This window comes from Lepidochelys kempii, chromosome 14 (assembly GCF_965140265.1).
Source record: "Lepidochelys kempii isolate rLepKem1 chromosome 14, rLepKem1.hap2, whole genome shotgun sequence".
NCBI classification, from domain to species: domain Eukaryota; kingdom Metazoa; phylum Chordata; order Testudines; family Cheloniidae; genus Lepidochelys; species Lepidochelys kempii.
Window position 1 is genome coordinate 14,522,128 of NC_133269.1, and position 17,495 is coordinate 14,539,622.

At 47.9% G+C, this 17,495-nt stretch overlaps 1 protein-coding gene across 1 annotated transcript; it reads left to right on the forward strand.

Annotated features, from left to right (window-relative positions):
* Positions 1-3,481: 3,481 nt before the first annotated feature.
* Positions 3,482-13,921, forward strand: OTOP3 (otopetrin 3). Its single transcript, XM_073311394.1, has 8 exons — positions 3,482-3,878; positions 6,271-6,407; positions 8,389-8,447; positions 9,428-9,525; positions 9,681-9,716; positions 10,636-11,271; positions 11,392-11,558; positions 13,751-13,921. Exons 1-8 carry the CDS (start codon positions 3,482-3,484, stop codon positions 13,919-13,921), a joined length of 1,701 nt encoding a protein of 566 aa, XP_073167495.1.
* The last annotated feature ends 3,574 nt before the right edge of the window (positions 13,922-17,495 follow it).

Genomic DNA, 17,495 nt, shown 5'->3' on the forward strand with positions numbered 1-17,495 from the left:
ATACTCTCAGAGACAGCCTGTAACCTTATTCATGCTGAGCGCACAAAGAAAGCTGTTAATCAGAATGCTGCAGATAATGGAGGGGAAGAGGTTATTTCTGGTATTAATGACTTTGATTCAGCCCGGGAGCAAAGAAAGCCATCTCTATGCTGGAAAACTGCACCTGTTTAATTAAATGGATTTAAAACCTGACCTCGTTAATCTGATGCAACCCCCAAAGTAGACGCACTTAAGTTGGTTTAACCCTGGCTTGTATTGAGTCAACTTGCATCAATACATTTGAAAACTGGAAGAGCTATAGTTGAAGAGAGGTGCTTTTCAGCGTCTGCAAGGCCAGAATCCCAAGGTTAAGCAAAGCTGAACCAGTTGGGTTTAGGGGTTTGTAAACTTCCAGCACTTTTCAAGCGTTGAGTTTCATGAACCACTTTTGAATACTGTAAAACATTTTTTTTAAACCTTCAATTATTATTCCTCAAGGAAACTTTATTTACTTCTTTTCCTTCCCAGGGGAGTGTTCAGATCTGGGGGGGTTGATCTGGTCTATTTGAGTGGTTGATGACCCAGTTCCAATCCCTATCCAGGTTTCCCCAAAGCTGTGGGGAGGGCGGGATTTGGAGCTCTGCTTCTAAAGGTAGAATCTAGGATTTCAGCAAAGCCAATTCCTGTCTCCCTGCCCAGGAGATACCCACACCCAACTGCAGAAAACCTAAGCCTGCGGTTTTAAAATCCACAGGAGGGCTCCCAATATTCCACCAAGTGCTCTGGGAAGAAGATTCTGGGTTTGTTATTATCCTATATGGAAATCTGTTTTTTCTGTTAAATATATAGGCTACCAAATGGTATCTTTGAGTAGCCCAGTGGCCTGCTATGCTTTAAAATGGACATTAGGAAAGAAGCTTGATTACCTATCTAAAATGTTGATTGCCCATACATAAGACATGCCATACCAGAACAGACAGTGGTCCATCTAGCCCTGTATCCTGCTCTGGCAGAGGCCAGTACCAGATGCTTCAGAGGTAAGTGCAGGAAACTGTGTAGTGGATTATTATGAAATAACCTGTTGATTGGGGAAATTTCTTCCTACTCCCACCTCCCCATCAGTTACTGGCTGGCTTATGCCATGAAGCATGATGGTTTATAACATGCAATAATATCTTGAAACGCCATTCCTAGGACAGAACTTTGGGGCACTTCCGCCCTTGACTTTTTGACAAATAAATAATTCCTGTCCTTGTTTTCTGTGCCTTAGTCAGTTTCTGATCCAGGACAGTACTTTGCATCTCACCCCATGGTTCCTTCCTTTCCTTATCAGTCTCTTGGGAGGGACTTTGTGACTCAGAACTCAAGCATGCTGTAAAAGTGACAACCCCAGAGCTGCAACGCTACCATTTCTGTTCTTAATAACCTCTCTCCCAGTGTCGTTTCCCTCTAGCTGCACCCCATACATTGCACTTGGAGTTTCAGGGAACACAAACTCAGCTAAGAACAGCCCAGTATTGTTCCTGGCTTCCAACCAAAACCAGAAGTCCGCGCACATTTGCCAAAAATATTCCAGTGGTCTAAAGAAAAGGAGTACTTGTGGCACCTTAGAGACAAACCAATTTATTTGAGCATAAGCTTTCGTGAAAGTCTCTAAGGTGCCACAAGTCCTCCTTTTCTTTTTGTGAATACAGACTAACACGGCTGTTACTCTGAAACCAGTGGTCTAAAGAAACTCACCTTCAGTGGGGCTGGCAGCATACAGCAGGCTGAGAACAAGCGTTGTACAGCTCAGATCAAGAGGAGCCCAAAGCACACTTGAGGATCTGAACACCCCAAAATTTTATGCTATTGGAAATTCAGATTTGGTTCTGAATTCCTCCTTTGGAGCCCATCTCTCATGTCAGGCAGTGATACAGGTAACTTAATCTTCAGGTACTCCTGTGGTTTGGTTTGGAGATGCACCTAAGAGTTTGCATGTTTATCTGATCATATGTCTAGCCATACTGTGCTACACACTTCTCCTGACCACCATCTCCCAAGATTCATCACCTCTTCTGCTTCTGGCAAGGTTGAAAATACCTTGAGACCATTTTTTCCCATTCTGAGCCAGAACCTCAGCTGGTACAAATTGATATAGCTCCATTGATTTGAAGCTGAGGATCTGGCTGTGTATCCCAACCTTTCCGCTTCCGGAACCCAAGAGAACAGCTCAGAGACGTGCAAACAGCACAACCATGTCTCTAAACACCCTCAGACTTTGCAGACTCAGGTAAAACGAGTCCTGGATCCAAACTCACCTGGTTTTGGTATCACCTAAGAAAAAGCCACCTCCCTTTTGGTCTGTTTCTACAGAGAGGCTTGGAGAAAATGAAAAATGGTGGTGGGGGTACAAAGAGATCCAAACTTTTTTTTCAAAACCAGTTCAGCTGAGGTTCATTCTGAGACCGGGGAGAAAGTTCCGGTTGTTTTAGCCAGCCCAGTTTGCCCATCATCCCCAACCTGGAGCTCCCTTGAGTGTGCCAGTGAGGGAGAAGTGACTTTCAGACACCGTGGAGCTTCAAAAGGCATTAGTCATATGGGCTTGCGGTTTTCACCAGTCAGCACATCCTGCGTAGAGAACTAACAGGCAGTTGACACGGGCCGGCCAGGGTCGATTCCTATTGGCTGCCCTCTGCCGAGCTAATGAGCCTCTCAGCGAGGTCATTAATATAATGACAATAATATTCCAAAAGTAAACAGGCAAAAATCAATGTGCTGTGAGAGCCCAGGTTCCACTTTCCAGTTGGCAGCCCTTGCCTGCCTGTCGCAGCTCTTTAGAGAAGCCTGGAGAGGGCCGGGGCTGAACGGCAGTCATTGCGGGGCGGGGGGTGATTTTAGCTTTGCGTGCCTGGAGAATGTAAAACGGGTCCCACCAGTTGCTGCTTCCACCCTGCGGATCTCACCAGCCGTGTGGAGGTAAGAATGTAATAGAGAACTCTGGCCAGTATGGACACCTCTTCTCGGCGTCTCCTTTCTCTGGGTCATTCCTGGGAATTGGCGGAAAGGTTGGACGTGGTCCTGCACTTCCTGCCGGGTCCCTTTTCTGCTGGCTTGGGGAATCCTCTCCAGCAGGATGGATGTATTTTGATACTGTTATTCTGGAGGTAGTTCCAGTTAGGAAGTGTCTCCGCCCTGTCTCTCCCTAACACCCCTTGCTCTACGGATCACCCCCTGAGGGAGTGAGGGTGGGATTAGCACCGGCTGCTGAAATTTGGCTCTGAGACTATGTCCTTTCTAAGGATGCCTGGGTCTGGGACCGCGACTAAACTGAGGCCACCAAACTCGTCTCACATGTGACTTTTTCTCCATGTGAAGCCAAGTGGCTCAGTATGTAAACAGCAGCAGCCCCAACATCCTTTCCATTGGCGTTCTTATCAATCTCCATTTGTTTAACCAGGTAGGGGATCCCAGCGTGAACTCTTCTTCTGACCAGACAGCAGAAAATCGTGACTGCTGAGACATGGCTGGCAAGGAAGCTGCGCAGCAGAGGCACCTTAAGCAGGATACTGACGGTGAAGAATCAGCGTCAGCGCAGCCCGAAGCCTGGAAGATCCGCTCTGAGAAGTCCTGGCTGCACCGGAGCTGCTCCTCTCTGCTCCACAATGACACGCAGGCTGGGAAGGCCGGGCAGCTGTTCTCGGGGCTGCTGGCCATGAACGTGGTGTTTCTGGGCTGCGCCTTCATCAGCAGCATGGCTTTCAACAGGGTGGCAATTACCTGGCGCGACGTCGGGATCTTCCTCTCCATCCTCAAGATCCTGTCGCTCTGCTGGATCATTTACTACTTGCTGTGTACCAGCAGGAAGCCCCATGCGGTGCTGTACAGGGACTCCCATGCCGGGCCAGTCTGGGTGCAGGGTAAGTGGTGCACACAACCCCCTTACCTTTGTTCAGTGCCTCGCACTCAGACCACTTTACACACAAGGCACCACTTCACCTACCATCAAAATGCTGCCACCTCTGGCATGGCAACCCAGCATTTCCTACCGGTTAGCGCGCAGGGAATGAGGCGATCTGGCCTGTCTCAAGCTGTAACCTTGGGCAAGTCACTTCATCTCTTCCCCACCCCTTTTCACCTCCATGTCTCAGTTTCCCCATCTGAATGACTAGGGTCATACAACTTCCCTGCCTCACATGGGTGCTGTGAGGCTTCAGGTCCTGGATGATGGTCAACTGCTTTGAGACCCTCTGATGAAAAGACACCAGGGAAGTGCCAGGGCTGTTGTTCTAAGACAGCCCCGGGCCAGGAGCCCAAGGCTCCTGCATGCAGCTGGAGCTCCGGAAGGCATTCAGGACAGCAGAGTGTCACTGTCCACCTTGGAATTTATCCAGGAAACTAACCACATCATCCTTCCCCTTGCAAAGTGAGAACCTGGGGACCTCACAGGTGTCTACACTGCAACTCAACACCTGCAGCTGGCCCACGTCAGCTGCCTGGGCTAGCAGCGCTCAGGCTGTAGATTGCGGTGTAGATGTTCAGGCTCCGGCTGGAACCCAGGGTCTGGGACTCAATGGCCCAACTTGATTATCATGCACATTGTGTAGAGAGTTGTCACTTTGGATGGGCTATCACCAGCAGGAGAGTGAATTTGTGTGGGGGGGTGGAGGGTGAGAAAACCTGGATTTGTGCTGGAAATGGCCCAACTTGATGATCACTTTAGATAAGCTATTACCAGCAGGACAGTGGGGTGGGAGGAGGTATTGTTTCATATTCTCTGTGTGTATATAAAGTCTGCTGCAGTTTCCACGGTATGCATCCGATGCAGTGAGCTGTAGCTCACGAAAGCTCATGCTCAAATAAATTGGTTAGTCTCTAAGGTGCCACAAGTACTCCTTTTCTTTTTCCCCATTCACAGGGTCTATGCTGCAATTTTATAGCCTCGCTGCCTGAACCCGAATCAGCTGCAGGTATTTCATTGCAGCGTAGACCTACCTTTAGTGATCACAAAGGGGACAGACACCATTACCTCTAACAGCATTTTTTGCAGCAGAGGACTGTCCTCCCCTTCATGCCATGCTGGTGCACTGGCTCATACAGATTCAAAAGGAAGATTTCTGCTTAGTGAATCCCCTTCTTGCAGCACCGGGGTTTTCCTCGTGGAGCTCCCAGCCAAGTCCTGACCAGGCCCAGCCCGCTTTAGCTTATAAAATGACACCTCCAAATTGCTCTGTCCTTAGTTTATTGGGACATTTTAATTAGTGCACAAGCTCGGGAATAAAATGAAGCACTAAGGGCCAGATTTTCAACGGGTATTTAGGCACTTACAGATGCAGTTAGGTGCCTAGGGGGATCCTTAGAAGCCCGTACCTGAGTTCGGCACCTACCTCCCCTTGATTTCAATGGGAGTTAAGCATGTTAGGTTGAAATCAGTGGGAGCAAGGGGCCAAGCTAGAGCTGGGAGACAGTTTTTGGCCAAATAATTTAGTTGATTTGCCAAAAGATGCGGTTTGGGGGTTGGCTGAAGCTATTCGCAAAATTGAGTCAAATTTGGCACGTAGTTCTGGAAGGAAAACACCGTCCAGATGTTGTGTTGCAACGTGAACTTGAAACAAAAACATTAAAAAAAATTTTTTTTGGTTCACCCACCAAACTGAAAACTTAGTTCTTCACTCAGCTCTCCACCAGTGCTGCTGAGAAGCCCAGTAGGGGCATCCTTAAACACCTAAACAGCTTTGAAAATTTGACCCTCAAAGCTTTACTGAGCAATATCCAGCGCAGCTAGATTTCTACACAGAAATCCTCACTCCCAGTGACCTAGTCTCTACTGCTCAGGGCCGGCGCCAGCGTTTTTGCCGCTGAACCCGGAGGCGGAGTGATGGTGCGGCCACCGTATTGCCGCCGGCGACAGAAGAAGAGTCGAATTCCCGCCACCATCGTGGGTGGGTTGCCGCCCCGCCCCACCCCACACACGTGTAGTCCAGGCAAATGGCATGCACTGTTCAAGTAACTTCATTAAAGACTGAGCCAGTATTGCCAAACCCAAATGTTCAAAAATCGGAATTCAGAGTTCCCCACCCCCCAAACAATCACGGGATTTTCAAATTTTCCCAAATTTCAGGGCACCTGGATCCAGGATTTGAATTCAAGCCCACCCCCGAAGTCCCAAAACTAGAACTCTCCCAGTCCCCCCAAGCACAGGAAGCATGAAAGCAGATGTGGTGATGGTTACTAAACCTGTACCAGTTTCAGCTTACTCCATGTATGGACCCTTGCTCATTTGGTTCGCTAATGGTTTTGCTGTTTGGACAGGGTCTCTAGTGCTGTTTGGAATCTGTGCCATCTTCCTGCATGTGTTCAGGATTGGATATGACATCAGTCTCATACATTGCAAATCCCAACTGGAAATCCTGTTCCTGTGCATAGAAATCATCTTTGTTTGCATTCAGGTATGGAACGTCATCTTCTCTGGAATCCAGTCACTCTGCCGTATAGCTGGGAGGCAGGGAAGGGAGGGAGAGATCAGAGGTAGGGGTTTCTTGTTAAAGGTATTTTTAGTATCAGTTATTGTTTTAAATACCAAACCACATACAGGGCCAATACATGTGGCACAAATAGTACTCAAAGACATAAAAGTAAAATGAAATCATTACTGTGATAAAAACAATAAATCTCTCATGGAATTTAGCAGAAATTCCCCTACTTCCTTCTGCAAAGTCAGTAAAGAGACAGAGATAAGTGAAAATCTGGTATATTGCCCCTCAACAGCTCAGACAGTTGTTTCTGTACCGATGTCCCCCAGGAAGCTTTTCCATTTGAAATCACGATTTCTCTCTGTTAGCAATGGCCAAACCCCAATGGCAAAATCAATTTCCCATTTAAATGATTTAGACGTGCTTTGCAACCAGAAGTTCTGTAAACTATGACATTTCTCTGACCTAAACCATATATGCAAATTCCCCAGATTCTTTGAGAAGCAAACTCCTGTGCCTAGCAGAGCAAAAGGAAATATAGTTTCAAGTCTCTCTTTTAGGATTAGATTCATACATACATGCGCCCTCACATTCACACATGTATACAGTTACACGTTAGCCAGACCTATGGTACATCTATGCTGCATGCTTCCTTTGGCGGCATGTTACATACCTGCGTATCCCCCCTAGCATGGGTCTAAGTAGCAGGGTAGACTGTGAGGCACGGCTTAGGCACGTAAAGACACCCCTGAAGGGTGCGGAGACATATGTGAGTACAAACCCTACACTTTCTCTACTCTGCCTCCCTGTTTACACTGCAATTTTTAGCAGTGGAGTGTCTGCTGCCTCCCTACTGCTGGAGTCTTTTCCCGCTGCAGGGAAAGACTCTGGCAGCAGGGAAAGGCTCCGGCCAGGGGGTTTTCAAGTTGCTTCCCCCGCACCAGAGCCTTTCCTCCCACCAGTGAAAGGCTTTGGCAGCAGGGAGCTGCTGAAGCCTTCTTCCACTGCCTTCCCACTGCCAGAGGCTTTCACTGATGCATGTTGTTACACACTACTACAGGGTGGCCACATCCCTGCTTTTCACTGTGCTTGTAGCTACACGTACACCACATGCCGCCAGCACTGGTGTGTAGTGTAGATGTAGCCAGATATGTTCCCCCCACACACACACATATTAATAGGTATTCTGCACGTGGTATTAATACTGCGTATGTTATATTAAATATGAATGTGGGACAGTTCTGCTCACTAACTCGTATTCGGCTCACTTCTGTCCTGCTATCTATCCATCTATCCCATAATACTCCACAAATCTAAACGTCGCTTTTGGCATTAGCAAATAGGGAACCTGTCAAGGACAAGATACACGAATGGTGTGTCCTAGTACAGGCTGTATTGTGACTTCACGGCCCCTCCTAGCATCTGGAATGTGGGATCCAAAACAAAAGATAAGGCAGGAAGAAGTTAATACAGAACAACAAGGTGAAAAGCTAATTGGTGGATTTTAGTCTTGGGTGATGTATAAAGTGATTTTAGTTTGTAAACCACCAGACTATAAATATGGCCAATTTAAATGCCTACTTCAGAGCACCCCTTCTGTGTAAGATGAACTGCAGGCTGCCAGAGAGCCGCTTCCTGGAGAGAGCAGAGCAGTAGGTATTAAATGGCTAAGCTTGGTTATTTGGTTTCTTGAATATTATTTCCAACATCAAACCACGAGTGTAGTTAAACAGCTGACTGCACTTTAGACAGTACGTTTGCCCACATGCAGATGCTGCAAAATGGATGTCTTTGCACACATAAGCTCAAGCACTCCTGCACCCATTCACACACAGAGTCACAAGCATTCCCACTCAGATGCTTGCATTTGCACAGGCTCCCGCTCCCGCACATCTTTGCACACACGCCTGATGCCAGGTTTACAATAGGTTCATTTGATTGTTTCTGTTGCTTTCAGACATACCTTTTATGGAGTCACTGTAAGGACTGTACCCAAGTGCAGCACAACCTCACCAGGTAGGACGAGAGAAGGAGGGGCCTTGTTTAATAGCCCTTCATGCTACTTTGAACACTCTCATACCAGGCCTTTCTGACTCCACTTTCCCTTCCTCAGCAGCCCACCCATGAGCGTCTTATAATCTGCATTTCAGCTTTAAAGATCTTTGTTTCTTAAAACTGAAGGATTTTATATTTAAAAGCAAGGCAGATCAATTTGTCCCTCTTCCAAATGGGCCTCGGTTGGGCTTTGCCCTCTGAGCCATCTTCTTGTTTGGTCTGTGTGGCATCAGCCAGTTTGATTTCCTAATCCCATCTCCAGTCCACCTGAATTTCCCCAGGGGAGGATAATGACCTAGTCAGCATGAATAGGAGGTTGTAGATTACATTGGAGAAGCGCAATCCTTGCAGATAGAAGTATACAACTGCAGCACACACATTAGAGCTGACATCCATGCCAGTGCTGGTGGCCAGCAGGATTACTGCCAATTCCACCGAGCAGGAAAATTCATCGTTAAAGGATGAGAGATTTCACAAACCAACCCCCAACCTCAAGAATCTTTCTACTGCACGTGCTTGCTGAGGCACTAGGTTTTGACTTGACCTCGCCCATTTTCATTACGTCTACATGGGTTAGCTAGCTTTCTTCTCGCCATCACATGTTCCTGTGACAGCTGCAAGCCCCAATGGGCACAGTTCGCCACTGGTTTAAGAGTTCAGTTGTAAGTCTAGTGCACGTGAGAACCTGTGCCAATTACTGCAAGTGGGAATGGCTATGACTGTGCAGGAATGGGTGTGCTTATGTGTACAAATACGAATGTGCATGCACGAGTGTATGCGTAAGCACAGGTGTGGGTGGGTGTGCCCATGTGAGTCCAGGTGGTACCATACAGGATGGAGAATGTGTGTGCGCGCCATAAAGCAAGGAGGAGCTAAGGGCAAAAGACCATAAGAGACGCTCTCAGGTGACACATTGTAAAAGTGCTCTTCCCCTTTTACAGATGTGGGCTGATGCTGACCATGGCCACAGATCTCCTGCTCTGGCTGTTAGCGGTGACCAACGACTCTATTCACAGGGAAATTGAATCTGCACTCAAAGGTCTTGTGTAGAATTTTCCAGATATGGCTCACTCTTCACTGCTTCTTAATAGGGTGACCAGATGTCCCGTTTTTATAGGGACAGTCCCGTTTTTTTGCAACTTTTTCTTATATAGGCGCCTATTGCCCCCCACCCCTTGTCCCGTTTTTTCACAGTTGTTGTCTGGTCACCCTACATCTTAATAGCAACAGGTAGGTAGGTAGGATGGAGAATCCATGAGGTCAGCACTAGCCCTTGGCCCCAGCCATTCAGTTTTCTGGATCATCTCCACTGGGATGCGTCTTCACTAAAGCACAAGGAGTTGGTGTCTGTTTTTCCGGGAAAAGAGGAAGTTTTGCTTAGCTATAGGTTGAGGTCGCCCATAGAGATCTCGATTTTTTTGAATGATTTGTACTGCAGTTTGAGGGTCATTTGGAACATGATGATTTGCCTGGAAAGCTATTTAGCCACTAAAATTTGGAGATAAAGAGATCTCCTGGGAGAACATCTAGCTAGGGAAGGAAAGAGAATACATGTTACACACAGGGCAAGGTCTACATGTATTCATGGTCGGGACTGGGTCCGGTCTCTCCTTCCTGAGAGAGAGAGAGAGAGAGAGAGAGAGAGAGAGAGAGATCCCCATCAGCTCCCTACGTAACTAATTCATCATGACACAGCAGAAACCTCAAATCCTCAGGTCGATGTTGTAGACCTTTACCAGGGGGTCTTAACCTCCCAGATGCATGTGAAGAGAGTTTAGTGGATTGAGCAGGGAGATAGGAACCAGAAAAGCCTTAGCACTGATCCTGGCTTTGCCACTGGCATGCTGTGCGGCCTTGGATAGGTGACTTCACCTGTCTGTGTCTTATACAAACGGAGAACCTAATATTACCCCTCTTCCTGGGTGGACTGGGAGGTCTGATTAGTTGAGCATGGGAAGGGCAAAGTGTTATTATACTAAACACCTCCCGCCCCAGTCTTAAAGGCTCACTTGGCTTCATGCAGATCGTTAGGCTTTCTGGGGCAGGCAGATATGTAGGAACTCACTGCAGGTAGCCAGGAAATAGACAAAAAAACTTCCCAGGCTACTCGTGCCTCCCAAATGACCCCCTTCCTCTTCCCTCACTCCAGGCAACAAGACCAGCTCATGCATGTGTCCAAACACAACAGCCTGCCGCATCTTCCAGAAGGGCTACATCTTGCTGTACCCCTTCAACATGGAATACTGCCTCATCGGCAGCTCCATGCTGTTCGTCATGTGGAAGAACGTGGGTAGGCACATCCCTCCCCAACAGGCCATTCATGCCAAGCCCAAGTTCAAGCTCCGTGGCATCTTTTACGGGCTCGTGCTGGGCATATCTGCATTGTTGCTTGGGATCTGCATCTTCCTGATCTACCAAATCCAGGCTACCAGCTCAGCGCCTAGCCAGGAGACCTTTGTGATGTATTATTCCTACCATGTCATGCTTCTACCAACAATGACTGTGAGTGCCTTGGCTGGGACGGTCATCCATCGCTTGGAAGAGCGTGAGCTAGATACTCTGAAAAACCCAACCCGAAGCTTGGATGTAATCCTGCTTATGGGAGCAGCCCTAGGCCAGATTCTCATTTCTTACTTCTCCATTGTTGCCATTGTGGCCACCAACCCCGGAGACCTGCTGAACAGACTCACCCTGACCTACGCGGTCAGCCTCATCATTCAGCACATCACGCAGAACATCTTCATTATTGAGGGGATTCACCGGCAGCCTTTGGTGGAGGATCCTGGTGCCAACCTGGCTGGGCCCCACACACAGCACTCAGGTCCATCCAGTGAAGAGACGGCCATGTCACACACCATCCAGGAGCCCATGCCGCCCCCTGGCAATGAAGAGACGGAGGCAAAAGAAGGCGAGAAGCGTGAAGGCTGTGACCCAAGAAGAGTTTACCCACTAGAGATACGAGAGGAGATCAGGAGGGTTTCGCATGCCAACAGCCATACCTATGGCCACCTGAACTGGAAGAGAAAAGCCCTAAAGGAGATCTCAATCTTCCTGGTCTTGTGCAACATCATAGTGAGTATCCCTCTGGAATGAGAATGAGTATATCAGTATATAATGAGTATACTTGGTTCTACATTTTCTCTCTCTCACACACACACCTGTCCACCCCTACCTTCTCTTTCCTTTGAACCATCCATCCTTCCTTCATCCACATTTCCTAGGCCTGCTAGTAAACTCTTACACACCAGGACTGAGGCTCGTGCTACCATGCAGACAAGGTTTCCTGTTAGCCTCTCACTTCCTTAACCCTTTTTAAAGTGAATGACTCCAGCATGGCTAGATTTTCTGTACTGGTTCGGGGGGGAGGGGGGAAGATTTTCACAAAACGTAGGCAGCTAAAAACCCCTCAGATGCCCTGATTTTAGCTATATTAGACATTATTAGACACATTTGGTGTTGAATAAAAAGTGCCTAACGAGGAAAGTGGGAAGCACAGCGGATAGTAGTGGGTCCTTGTCATCAAGAGTCTCCAGAATTAGGACCTGTCTGCAATGACATCTGTGCCCACACAGCCAGATACAACACATTCCTATTGAACGGAGCAGGCAGGACCTTAACCACATCCTTGAACTGTGATTAAAACTTTGGACAGAGCTATAACATTGGCTTGAGGATGCGATTAAAACTTGGGTAGTTCCCGTCTGTCCTGGTTACCAGGCTAGCTGTACTGCTGTCCCTTCTCAGAGTGTCTTTGAGTGCACACCCACAGGGGTCAGGCCTTTACCACTCCCCAAGTGGAATTCTGCAGTCCGCCCACACTTAGACCAGGACCTGGGATACATCCCCCGGTACCAACTGTGACTGATTCTGCAGTGGGCTGACCCGGGCAAGCGTGGCTCATTGGGAGCCTGTGGCAGTGTGCGTTTGCAGGGAGACAGAAGCAGCTTCTTCAAAACAAAGCGTGATTTATTCTGCCCCCTAAGGTACACAGTGCTAACAGAAGTAGATTTAAAGACCTACTTGCATAGTCCTTTACCCAACTTCCACCTCTCCAGCCAAAGCTCCGACAGGTCTGGCTGATTCCCCATCTCGGAGTTGGGAGAAACTGCTCATTGCTTCCAGCCTGCTTCCTCTGCCTCTGAGTGAGTCCTCTCAGCTTTTTCAGTGATACATCCTGGCCAGCTTTTCTCAACTCATCCCCTTGCAAAAATCCCCCCTTTTCTGCAATGGGCACCTTTTTAACAGGCCTTTGGATGCCAGACTTAGCCTTGGGAAGAGTAAAACATCCTAGCCTGGATGAAGTCAGCAAGGTAACTTCTGCTGCCAGCTGTTGGCCCGGCCTTTGTTATCTTAACTCCGTTGAAGCTGGGGACCTGAGAGGCCGTCAGTGTTTTACCCGGCCTGCTCAGTTCTATAACTCCCCCTTCACAGCCACCTAGGAGTTCGCTTTATGCATGCAGTCAGGCCACAATACAACAGGGAAACCGAGTCATGCAAAATAGTCATAAAAATGCTACATTTTCCAAGTTCCTCATGCCAGATACATGAGAAAAGCTGAACCAGGCTATGGGGGCAACTGTGTTGTTACTAGGTCTCCAGGCGGGGTTATATTAGAGACATGGTTTTACTTGGCAGAGACTGCAGTAGTGTAAGGACAGGAAACATCCCTCTGAGATGTCTTCTGTTAGGGAGATGACTTGCTCCATTAATCAGAGATACACCAGTGACTGCCTCAACCAGTCCTGCGTCCATTAGGCTTTTGAGCCTACCCAGTGCCATGGACTATGCTGAATATATATATCGGACAGTGATTCTCAACCAGGGGTACACGTACCCCTGGGGGTATACAGTGGTCTTCCATGGGGTACATCAACTCAGCTAGATATTTGCCAGGTTCTACAACAGGCTACATAAAAAGCATTAGCGAAGTCCATACAAACTAACATTTCAGACAATGACTTGTTTATACTGCTCTACATACTATACACTGAAATGTAAGTACAATATTTATATTCCAATTGATTTTAGAATTGTATGGGAGCAATGAGAAAGACAGCAATTTGTCGGAATAGCGGGGCTGTGACACTTTTGTATTTTTATGTCTGATTTTGTAAGCAAACCGTCTTTAAATGAGGTGAGACTTGGGGGGACACAAGACAAATCAGACTCCTGAAAGGGGAACAGTAGTCCGGGAAGGTTGAGAGCCACTGATATAGGACACCCTAACCTCTTCTGACCTCTGCTCTTTATAACCACCCTTCTAGCTGTGGATCATGCCCGCATTCGGGATGCACCCCACCTTCGAGAACGGACTGGAGAAGTCGTTTTATGGTTACTCCACCTGGTTTGCCATTGTGAACTTCGGCCTGCCCATGGGCGTGTTCTACAGAATGCACTCTGTCGGGGGGCTCCTGGAGGTTTATGTGTCATCCTGAACCAGGTCCAACCCTCCCTCGTCCAGTGGGGGAGGGAGAAATGGAGCTGAAACAACAGCAGTAGCCATATGGGGGAGACCTGGGAACAAAGGCACAGATACTGCCAGCTCACTTTCATTTTGACTCCTCTGAGCCCTATTTCTTGCAGAGTTTCAGCTGAAAGGGAAGTTGTTTTGTGTTTTGAACATGCTGGTGTCAACTTTCTCCATAGAAAAACAAAACAATCTAGACCGGGCTGTAAAATACCTTACTGCTCAGCGGAAACAAGCTAGTGCCAGAATAATAGGTATAATAGGTATAGGTATAATAGGTATAATGGGACTTTAACCAGCTCCACCTTCAACCCTCTGAACATAAGAGCAGCATCATGATGCACAGACTGAAATGCACTCCGCAGAACCTCTGAAATCAAGGGCAGGAACCCTATCAGCAATCTGAGGAAGAGGCCACAGAAATACCTGAAGTACATGCCCCATGGTCAAGCAAAAACGAATAAAAATGCCCACTTTTCACATGGATGCATGGAAGTATAAGGTTTGTATGAACACCTACGGAGCACAGTGTAGTAGTTAGAGCAGATCCAGGTTCTGCTCCTGATTCTGACACTAACTCTATATGTAACCTTGGGCCAGATGCTCAAAGATATTTAGTTCTTTAAGGACTTGTCTACACTTGAAATACTGCAGTGGCGCAGCTGCATCTGTGCTGATGTAGTGCTTCAGTGTAGATGCTACCTGTGCTGGCAGGAAGGGATTCCCCATTGGCATAGGTAATCCACTTCCCTGAGAGGCAGTAGCAAAGTTGACAGAATTCTCCTGCCAGCCTACAGCTGCCTACACCAGGGGTTAGGTCGATTTAACTTTGCCACTCAGGGGGGTGGATTTTTCACACCCTTGAGCGATGTAGCTGGGTCGAACCTAACTTTGTAGTGTAGACCTGGCCTTACTCCCATTGAATTCAATGAGACTTGGGGCTGGTCTACACAGAAAACATACAGCGGCATAGCTACATCTCTTGGGGGCGTGGATTTTTCGTTACGCCGACTTACCCCCGGTGTAGGCCGCGTTAGGCGGACGGAAGAATTCTTCCATTGCCCTAGCCCCCACCTCTCAGGGAGGCGGATTAATTACCGCGACTGGGGAACCCCTCCCGTCGCTGTAGGAGCGTCTACCCAGCACAGCTGGAGCACCAAAGCTGTGCTGTTGTAGTGTTTTAAGTGTAGACACGGCCTAAGGCGCCTGAATACTCTGGAGGATCTGGGCCTCTGGGATCAGTTTTCAGAAGTACTGAGCACCCACAGCTCTAACTGAAGTCAAAGGGAGCTATGGGCACTCAGCATCTCTGGAAATCAGGCCATGAACAGCTCTGTGCCTCTATGTCCCCATCTGTAGAATGGGAATGAAACCACTTACCCCGTTGAAGTGGGCTCAGTGAACGTTCTGACAGGCATTTCGAGCGCCGCTGGTGGAAAGCGCTAGAGAAGCATTATCGTTACCACTTAGCTTAAACTTGACATTCCTCATTCCTGCTTTTTACTGAGTGTATTTCTTGTTCTTTCATGAAATGGAATCGGCTCATCCTTTTGCGCTAGTGAAGGTCACACCATTGCATGCCGTTTTGAAAGCCTAGCTAGGGGCAGTTCCCTGGCCTGTGTTATGCAGGAGGTCAGACTAGATGATCACAACGGTCCCTTCTGGCCTTGGAATCTATGAAAGCCCTAAAATAAACTACTAATAATGCTACTGTCACCCCCACCCCCCTTCGTGCTTTCCACAGTCTGTACAGGAGGTAACAATGTGCGTTAACTTGTGTGCAAATCAAGGAGTAAAAATACACAGCACCATGTTTGATGAGAAACACATCAGGTGTTTGATTAACCAAAGGCACTTAGGTGGGGAACTGGGATGCACAGAGGCTAGTGGTTGGCCTCGTGATCGAGGGCCTCAAGCACTGAGCTCAGTGAATAGAAATAAAGACAATTTGAACAGCCATGTTTTGCTGGTGCAGTCTTTGTTTTACCTTTTGCTCACAGAGCCTGATCTAAAGCCCACTGAAGTCATCGGAAAGACCCACCCCCATTCGTTGCAACAGGCTTTGGATCCAGGCCTTCCCAAGTACAAAGATTATATAAAGATTTAAGGGCAGGTCCCAATTTTACAATCAATCCATCTTTCTTGCTATCAAAATCCTTCATGTCACTTAACCAAGGTTGATGGATTAAAGTGCAAATACCACTACCTTCACTGCTCCCATTCTACATAAATCAGTCTAAAGAAGGGTTTGGCTAGTGTGACGGGGCAAGGCCAGATGGCTATGGAAAAGTAGTGGGAGATAGATCTATTAGCTCCAGGCTAAACAAATCCCTAAGACCAGGATAAGTGAAACGGCAGCTGCTCCAGGTCAATTAAGACACCTGGGGCCAATTAAGAACTTTCCAGAAGGCAGGGAGAAGGCTAGGTTGATTGGGACATCTGAAGCCAATCAGGGGCTGGCTGAAACTAGTTAAAAGCCTCCCAGCCAGTCAGGTGGGTGTGTGTGTCAGGAGCTGTGGGAGGAAATTGTGCTGGTGGAGAGGCTGAGTAGTACGCACCATATCAGGCACAAGGAAGGAGGCCCTGAGGTAAGGGTGAAGTGGAGCTTGAGGAAGTGAGGACTGCTGTGGGGGAAGTAGCCCAGGGAATTGTACATGTCATGTTTCTAAAAGGTCAGCTACCATAGCTGATACTATTAGGGTCCCTGGGCTGGAGCCCAGAGTAGAGGGTGGGCCCAGGCTCCCCCCACCTTTGCCCCCTGATTAATCACTGAGACGGGGAGACAACAGAGACTGTGCAAGGAAGGATAACTTTTCCTCACCTCCCTCGCTGGCTTATGATGAAAATGGCTCAGTAGACTGTGACACTTGTCTCTAGAGAGAGAAGGGTTACGTGGAGGGTCACAGTGAGCCTCTGAGGCTAGTGAAATCCACCAGGAAACGCGGGACCTGCGGAGGCAAGGTCAGAGCTTTGTCACACTAGGTTCAGAGCTTGGGTTCTCAGAGTTGCAGCCTTGTATAAAAACAAACTCCCTACAAGCCACCATCAGGGGCAGAGAGAGCTAATGGTGCTCGGAAATGCCTCTCCAAAGAACCCCTAACACTGGCATCCCAGTGGGTACCGATCACAATTACGGCAGCTAGTCTGGAAGTTACAAGTGAGACAGGTCAAGTGAGCACGGACTTTGCCTCAAATACTTTTACTAAACCTTATGTCAACAAGAAATGGCAGGAGAAATTACAACTGAATAAACTAGGCACCAATAAAGTTAATTATTACTTCCATTTCAGTTTGTACCAGGAATCTCACCCAAGAAACACAGCAGAGGTCTCTTCCTTTCAAATGAAAACAAGCTCTCAAACCTTCTCCCTTGTTTGCAAAAGATACTGGAGCCACCGAATGATGTGTGTGACTGGGGAAGAAGACAATTACTTTGGCTCTGCTACATCAGCTCAAACCCAAGGGCACGATTGAGTTGACAGGGCCTAGCTGAACAGGGAGTTCTGGAGGCCTAACGCTGAGATGCAAATATGGGCACTTTG

What these genes read in the sequence shown, in the direction of transcription:
- OTOP3 (XM_073311394.1), top strand. Translation starts at nt 3,482, where the DNA reads ATGGCTGGCAAGGAAGCTGCGCAGCAGAGGCACCTTAAGCAGGATACT. An exon ending in AATTGAATCTGCACTCAAAG is followed by an intron (nt 9,526 to 9,680) that starts GTCTTGTGTAGA and finishes GTTTTTTCACAG; the next exon opens with TTGTTGTCTGGTCACCCTAC. An exon ending in CTACATCTTAATAGCAACAG is followed by an intron (nt 9,717 to 10,635) that starts GTAGGTAGGTAG and finishes CCCTCACTCCAG; the next exon opens with GCAACAAGACCAGCTCATGC.